General features: G+C 49.7%; 1 protein-coding gene across 2 annotated transcripts; it reads left to right on the plus strand.

The window, feature by feature from the left end:
* Window positions 1-1,380: 1,380 nt before the first annotated feature.
* Window positions 1,381-7,821, plus strand: LOC138750488 (uncharacterized). Of its 2 annotated transcripts, none has more exons than XM_069912559.1 (2): window positions 1,381-7,117; window positions 7,223-7,821. In XM_069912559.1, exons 1-2 carry the CDS (start codon window positions 6,770-6,772, stop codon window positions 7,637-7,639), a joined length of 765 nt encoding a protein of 254 aa, XP_069768660.1. In that variant the 5' UTR covers window positions 1,381-6,769; the 3' UTR covers window positions 7,640-7,821. Both variants share the same exon structure in this region; 1 of them encodes a protein (XP_069768660.1).
* The last annotated feature ends 749 nt before the right edge of the window (window positions 7,822-8,570 follow it).

Genomic DNA, 8,570 nt, shown 5'->3' on the forward strand with positions numbered 1-8,570 from the left:
CATAGACCTCCACCCATCCCCCAAACACATACCCCACATACACACCCAGCACATGGACGCCCCTCCATATTCACCACCGCATTCACACCCCTGCACACACAACCCACGCACAAACCCATTCCCAATCATTCCCCCTACACACTCTCTCCCTCGCATGCACTGCCACACTTATTTCTCCGCACACACACCCTTCACACCCTTGACACAAACATTGCCAGACAAATCCCACCATGCACACGCACTAATGCGACCCTGCACAAACACCTTCCCACACAAGTCCCTCACACATGCACTCCCACTCACATGGCCCTACACACACATCCCGAACCACATACCCCTACACACACACACAAGCCATAAATACGCCCACACACACACTCCCTCATACAACCCCCTCACACACAAACCCGCAAATCCACCCACCCACACCACCCCACACATATTTCCCCCACACTCATGCGCTCACACACAGACACACACACACATTCCCTCCACGTATATCACACACACACACACACACACACACACACACCAACCCTCCATATGCAAACCCCACACAAGCCACACATCCCATACCCACACACACTCTCTATATTCAAATCCCACACACACACAAACCCCACTCATAAACACCACACAAGCACAAAACCCCTAACACACACAAACTCACACACAAAAACACCACACAAACACAAACAACCCCCACACTCAAATCCACCCCACACTCTAACCCACAACACACACTAACCCACCACACATACACACCATACTCACATCCCCAAACATCAGAGACTTACCCAAATTCCCCACACACACAAACCCCAAAATAGCGCCCATGGTGGAAGTGAGGGCATTGGTGCAGTCGCTGACCCATGGGGAGGTGTGGGTGAGGGCATTGGTGCCATCGCTGATGGAGGGAGGGGGTGGTGCCGTCGCTGATGGAGGGAGGGGGGTTGGTGCCGTCGCTGATGGAGGGAGGGGGTGTGGTGCCTTCGCTGATGGAGGGAGGGGGGTTGGTGCTGTCGCTGATGGAGGGAGGGGGGTGGTGCCTTCGCTGATGGAGGGAGGGGGGTTGGTGCCGTCGCTGATGGAGGGAGGTGGATTGGTGCCATCGCTGATGGAGGGAGGGGGGTTGGTGCCATCGCTGATGGAGGGAGGGAGGTTGGTGCCATCGCTGATGGAGGGAGGGGGGTGGTGCCATCGCTGATGGAGGGAGGGAGGTTGGTGCCATCGCTGATGGAAGGAGGGGGGGTGGTGCCATCGCTGATGGAGGGAGGGAGGTTGGTGCCATCGCTGATGGAGGGAGGGAGGTTGGTGCCATCGCTGATGGAAGGAGGGGGGTGGTGCCATCGCTGATGGAGGGAGGGAGGTTGGAGCCATCGCTGATGGAGGGAGGGAGGTTGGTGCCATCGCTGATGTGTCAAGGGGTGCAAGATGACGTCATCATTGACAAGTATGGGGATGGAAGTAGCGCTGACAAGCAGGGTGGGGGCGCATGCAATGCTTGCCATGTCCTATATACGTTGGTGCCCCACACAGACACTGACACACACACTCACCCTGCCACACACACCCACTCACACATACACACCCCCACACACACCCCAAACCCACACCCCTCACACACTCCCCATACACCCATCCCCCACAAACTCACACCCCTCACAACCACACACACACCCCTCACACACACCACACATAACCCACACCCACACCCCTCATACACACACCCTCACACATGCCCCACAACACACACCCCTCCACACCATCTCTCCACCCATCCCACACGCTCTCACCCCCCACCCACACATCCACACACTCAGACACCCCCACACTGCCCCCTACACATATTCTCACAAACACACATCTACACACACTTCCCACACACACCCATCCCTCACACACACACCACATTAACACACCATACACACACCCACCCCCACACACCCCACTCCCCACACACCCACTCCCCACAAACACACATCCCTCACAAACACACACCACACATAACCCACACACACTGCCACACACATACCCCACAACACACACCCCTCCACAACACCCACCCACCCATCTCACACACACTCTCACCCCCCACCCACACACTCAGACACCCCCACACAGCCCCTACACTTATCTTCACAAACACTCATCTACACACATTTCCCACACACACCCCTCTCGCACCCATCACTCACACACACACACCCCACACTAACACACTATACACACACCCACCCCCCACATACCCCACTCCCTACACATCCACCCTCCACAAACACACATCCCTCACAAACACACACCACACATAACCCACACCCACACCCCTCATACACACACCCTCACACATGCCCCACAACACACACCCCTCCACACCATCTCTCCACCCATCCCACACACTCTCACCCCCCACCCACACATCCACACACTCAGACACCCCCACACTGCCCCCTACACATATTCTCACAAACACACATCTACACACACTTCCCACACACACCCATCCCTCACACACACACACCACATTAACACACCTTACACACACCCACCCCCACACACCGCACTCCCTACACATCCACCCCCCACAAACACACATCCCTCACAAACACACACCACACATAACCCACACACACATACCCCTCATACACACTCCCACACACATACCCCACAACACACTCCCCTCCACACCCCCATCCACCAATCCCACACACTCTCACCCCCCATCCACACACTCAGACACCCCCACACAGCCCCCTACACTAATCCTCACATACAACCCACACACTCCCACTTACACACACCCCACACACACCTCTCACACACACCCACAAACACACTTCCCACACACTCAGACACCTTCCACACTGACTCCACACTACAAACAGACCACACACAATTCCCACACACACCCCACACACCCACATACTTACACACACTTCCCACACACACTCCCACTTACACACACACCCCACATCCCCACACTTACCAAACACTCACCCCACACAAACCTCTCACATCCACTTGCCACACACTCAATCCACACACTCAGACAACTCCCACAGTGACCCCACACACACACACATCCACACTCCAATAGAATCTCTTTTCTCCCTCTCCCCTTAATCCCGTCTCCGAACCAGATTCTTGTATTTAAAGTAGACTTTGTTCCTAGACGAATATAATATGGGTCTGGAAGTCGGGATTTAGAATGAAAGGTTCTGAAAATCGTTCAGGATAGGTCCCCCCAATTATTTCGGGGCAAATTGGAAGATGTTCTTTTATATCAGCGACATGTTCTATCAGTGAGATAATTTTGTCGAGTTCCTTCCATTTGACGTCGATGTTGTGCTTTGTACAAATGTCTGCATATATTTGTTCACTTATGGAAAATGGAAAGAAGGAAATGCACACACGCACACATACCCACTCCCACACCCTCCCACACGCACACATACATACACACAACCTCCCTCACACCCCTTCTTACACACGCCCACACACATACCTACCCAAAAGGACCCAAGCACATACACTCCACACATATCCACCACACAATCCTACCCACACACCCCACACACAACCCCTCACCCATTCCCTCCATAACCCCACATGCAGACCCCAAACACACACCCCAATCCCACAAAACTCCAGACACACATCCCAATGATTTTGGGGCAAATTGGAAGATGTGCTTTTCTATCAGGGACGTGTTCCATAAGTGAGTTAATTTTGTCGAGTTCCTTCCATTTGACGTCGATGTTGTGCTTTGTGCAAATGTTCTGTATATATTTGAGCGTTGATATATTTGTATATATTTGTTCACTGTTCTGTATATATTCTGTATATATTGTATATATTCTGTATATACTTTTTCACTGTAAACAAAAGCCCCACATATCTGCACACACACCCTCACACACACACCCTCCCCCACACCCCTTCTTACACACGCCCACACACATTCCCACACACATTCCCACCCACAAGCAACCATGCACATATAACCCACACACATCCACTGCACAATCTCACCCACACACACCACACACATCCACTCACACGTTCCATCCAACACCCCAATACCCGAACATGCAGTCCACAAACACACACCCAATTCCACACAACTCCACACACACATCCCAAATCCCACACACAACCCCAACTATTTCGGGGCAAATTGGTAGATGTGCTTTTATATCAGGGACGTGTTCGATAAGTGAGATAATTTTGTCGAGTTCTTTTCATTTGACGTCGATGTTGTGCTTTGTACATATGTTCTGTATATATTTGATCATTGATATATTTGTATATATTTGTTCACTCTTCTGTATATATTCTGTATATATTGTAAATATTCTGTATATACTTTTTCACTGTAAATAAAACCCCCACATACATGCACGCACACACACACTACCACACACACCCAAATGCCAACAGACACTCCCACTCCCTCACACACACACACACACACACACACACACACACACTGTCCCTCACACCCCTTCTTACACACGCTCACACATATACCCACCCACAAGCACCCATGCACTTATACCCCACACACATCCACTACACAATCTTAAAAAATCAAACAAAAGATGAGAAACATTAAATCGGACTGACCCGACAGGACGGAGGAACTAAGGTCGTTTGGAATCAGCAGATGCGATAGAATCGGCAATCTCCGTCAGGCCGAGGGACCTTGAAACACCACACAAGTACAAACTAAACTGGATGAGAGGGTCCTTGCAGAGAAATGGATTGGAGTCAATCCACAGGACCCTCAGAGCAACAGAGAGGATCACTGGAGTCTCCCTCTTCCCCATCAGTGTGATCTAGCAGGATCCTTGTCTGAAGAGGCCATGCCAAATCCTGGAGAAGCCCTTTGACCCTGCCCACAGCATCTCTCAGCTGCTCCCATCAAGGAAGAGAAAGAAGGATCAGAACCAGCATCAGCAGGATGAAGAACAGCTTCTGTGCAGGGGTCGGGAGAAGGTTGAAGCACCAAAGGAACTGCTCCCACTCACCATCCGAGTGCAAACAGAGAGCGCATGTAAAATGTTCAATGATGGGAATGTATGGACATGATACTAAGGGCTGAAAGAGACTTGGAACAGGGTTTTTTGTGGTCGATCATTTATTACGAATAAAGTCTTACACGAAAGGGCAAGAAGCAGCTAAGGTTGTTCTTTCCACACAGATCTACTGTTAGTCCTCTAATTCTATGGGAACTGTCGCAGGGTTGTAGCTCCCAGTTGTTGGGATAGGCTGACACAAAGTGGTAGGTCCAGGTACTAATGAGGATGCCATCAGATGGTTCCCCACCCCCCACTCTCTCCCCACCACCACTGCCAACATCAGTTCTTTGTATTACAAATAAAGATGAGTGAAACACAGAAGTCTGCAGACGCTGTGATTATAATTACAAACACACTGACATGCTGAAGGAACTCAGCTATTCTTTCCAGCATTCAGGCCTGAGCCCTTCTTCAAGGAATAAACAGAATAACCCAGAAGCAGGAAATCTCAGAAAGGCTCAGAATTCTGGTTAGGGGACAAATCCAGCCCAACAAAAGGTGTTAATTGGATGTGATAGGGATGAGGTTTTTCATAGCAGGCCGAGCGACCATGTGGTCAGGCGGGCCGAATCGCTGTCCCAGTCAGTTGGTACAAGATGGCATAGGCCCCCCTTCCCTTCTCATGAGAAGCATGCATTTGGTGACACATGTTGCCTGGGAGATGTCGCCACATCCTGGTTGCAGCAACTCCGCAACGCACTGACATCACTCCCCTAGACCAGCGCACCCCAGAGAGGAATGAGGTCGTCCCCTAAAAGCAGCACGAGAGGTTCATATAAAGGCAGTTACTGGTTCACTTCATGCTGTGTGGAGGTGCTTCATTTCAGTAGCACCACCTTTTGCAGTCACGACAAGACCATGAACAGGCTGTCAGCAAGAGAATGGGATGGGGAATTGAAGCAGGTGGCCACTGGGAGATCCCCACTCTTGTGGCGGACATGGAGAAGTTTGTATTTATAGGATAGCTATAAATTCCGATGAAAATACAACCAGTATAGGTTTTACTCACTCACAGGCTTCCAGAGTGGGTGAGAAAATACAAGTCTTTAGGCCAGCAAATCTTCCAGACAGGGTTCAATGATCAATTCTTCCCAACAGGGTCCCAACCTCCAAAAGGCAGCCCATTCATATATTGGTTTCCCGCCCAAACACAGCTGATTGAGTCTATTACCTATCAGATGTGAATTGTCAAAAGCTACAGTAAGCGTTCAGTAACCTTAACAACACCTTCCAGTGCCAGCTTGAAATTGTTTCTGCTCAGAGGTTTCGCCCACCATTGTTCACAGACGAAGGTGAATGATGCTTGTCAGTGACACATGGGTCTCTCTGGAGGTTGAACTGATCCCAGGGCACTGAGTTCTGGAGAAATGACCACACCAAATTTGATGTTGCTGAATGGAGGAAACACTTTCGTATGTCGCATGGCACCTTTCACTTCGTGCTGGAACTCTAAGAACCTCACCTGAAGCCGCATAGACCAGGCGCAGCAACCATGGAGCCGGGATTTCGATTAGCTGTGGCTCTGCGCTGGTATGCCACCCCTTGTGAGTATCGATCCATCAGTCCCATCTTTGGAATAGGCATCAGCACCGTGTGCATGGTGGTGCAGGTGGTGACGGCCGCCTTGACGAAGTTCCTCGGTAAACGTCTCATGTCCCTGCCCATTGGAACACGTCTCCAGGAGACCAATGACAGCTTGGTGCAAAGGGGATACCCAATGTGTGCCGGTGCCATTGATGGATCACATATTCCCATTATTGCCCCCAGCTTGCATGCTGCAGCCTACTACAATCGCAAAGGCTGGCATTCAATGGTTCTGCAAGCAGTGGTTGACCACAGATTCTGGTGAGCTAAGCCTTTATTGGTCTTTATCACATCACATCTCAATGTCTATCACTTCACTGTGCTTTCCATTCACGTTACAGCTTCTCAGATGTGTTTGTTGGCCGGGCAGTACCCATGATGCCCGAGTGCTTACCAACTCTCCTCTGTATAGAAAGGAAGAGGACCAGGGCGGATACCACTTCCCACCTGACGTGAGTGTTCACCCTACAAAGCTTCATGTGTCAATCTTATGTATGCTTATTGTGTCAACGGTCATGAGTATGAATTAACAACATTCTCCATTGTTGTGCCTGCAGGTGTCCAAGAATGTTAATGGAGTAAAGGTTCCAGCGCATCTTGTGGGTGATCTGGCATATCCACTACGAAACTGGCTGATGAAGGGGTTCACACAGCACCAAGGACTGGATCTGGATCAGCAAAGATTTAACAAGGCCCTTAATTCTGCAAGGATAGTGGTGGAACATGCATATTGCCGTCTAAATGGCTGCCGGTGGTGCCTATCCAACCGTCTGGATATCTCTACCACCTTAGTCCCAGGTGTTGTGTTTGCTCGCTGTGTCCTGCACAATATATGTGAGATTAACAAGGAAGACTTTCTGTCAGAGTGGACGTTGGTTGAAGCAGATGGTCCTGCACCCATTAGCACAGATTGTCACAATCAGCAGGCCCATGGGCACCAGGCCATCCATTCTGCCATTTTGTCCATCCTGTAAGGGTATGACCCTGCCACCTAGCTCCTAATTTCCACAACTTGTTCCCCCCTCCACCCTCCCCACCCAATGCGACAACATGAGCCTACTGCCTGGCATGTTATGTGTTCTCGTGAAGTAATGGTTGCATATAAATGAGACTTGTGTGCTTGTCAAAAATGTAATAAAAAACATTTTTTGAGAAATCTTATTGCTTCATAAATATCTGAGTTCGATATAGCAATGTAAACATTTCACATTATGTTTAAACTAGATGTAAACCATGGAACGGACAAATCACATTGCAAATACACTCCACACTTGAACACCGCAGAACAAAAACAAAAATGGTAAACACAACAAACACCTCCACCTGGCACCACAGCATTTCTGTGTTGTGCCGATTATACCTCTCGGAAGAGGGTTACCAAGTTCATTTGGCAGGCGCATCCTGCGCATTCAGGTGGCCTTCCGGCAGCCCATATTGCCATTATATGCGGCTTTACAAGTGGGGCATTTGGCCACCTGAAAGTGCCTTTTCTAAGAGTTCCTGTATCTGGCTCATTCCTTGAAGAAGGGCTCAGGACTGAAATGTTGGGAACATATCTTGATCTCCTATGGACACTGAAAATCCGGGCTGAGCTCCTCCAGCTTAACGGTGGGTTTTTAAGCACCACATATAGATGCACATCTCAAGACAAGGCCACAAAAATGTGCCACCTGGGAAAATTGCATAACAGGGGCATCTTGTGGTTCCACTTGGCTGCTTCTTACATTATTTGGCCAGGACTTTCTTTGCAAATTTCCCAACACCTATTCTGTGTTTTCTCCAGCCTGTCAATTCAAATACACTTGTTTTCTTACTTCTCCAGTTCTTGGTTTCTCTGCTTCCTGACCTGCTTTTTCCAGCAGTTTTGTATAACTTATATTCCAGCAGTTGCTGTGGTTGAACTTT

Source organism: Narcine bancroftii, unplaced genomic scaffold (genome assembly GCF_036971445.1).
Source record: "Narcine bancroftii isolate sNarBan1 unplaced genomic scaffold, sNarBan1.hap1 Scaffold_154, whole genome shotgun sequence".
NCBI classification, from domain to species: Eukaryota; Metazoa; Chordata; class Chondrichthyes; order Torpediniformes; family Narcinidae; genus Narcine; species Narcine bancroftii.

Excerpts from the sequence above, each read along its gene's own strand:
- LOC138750488 (XM_069912559.1), top strand. The coding sequence starts at position 6,770 with ATGACAGCTTGGTGCAAAGGGGATACCCAATGTGTGCCGGTGCCATTG. Across the intron at positions 7,118-7,222 it reads GATACCACTTCCCACCTGAC|GTGTCCAAGAATGTTAATGG; the intron begins GTGAGTGTTCAC and ends TTGTGCCTGCAG.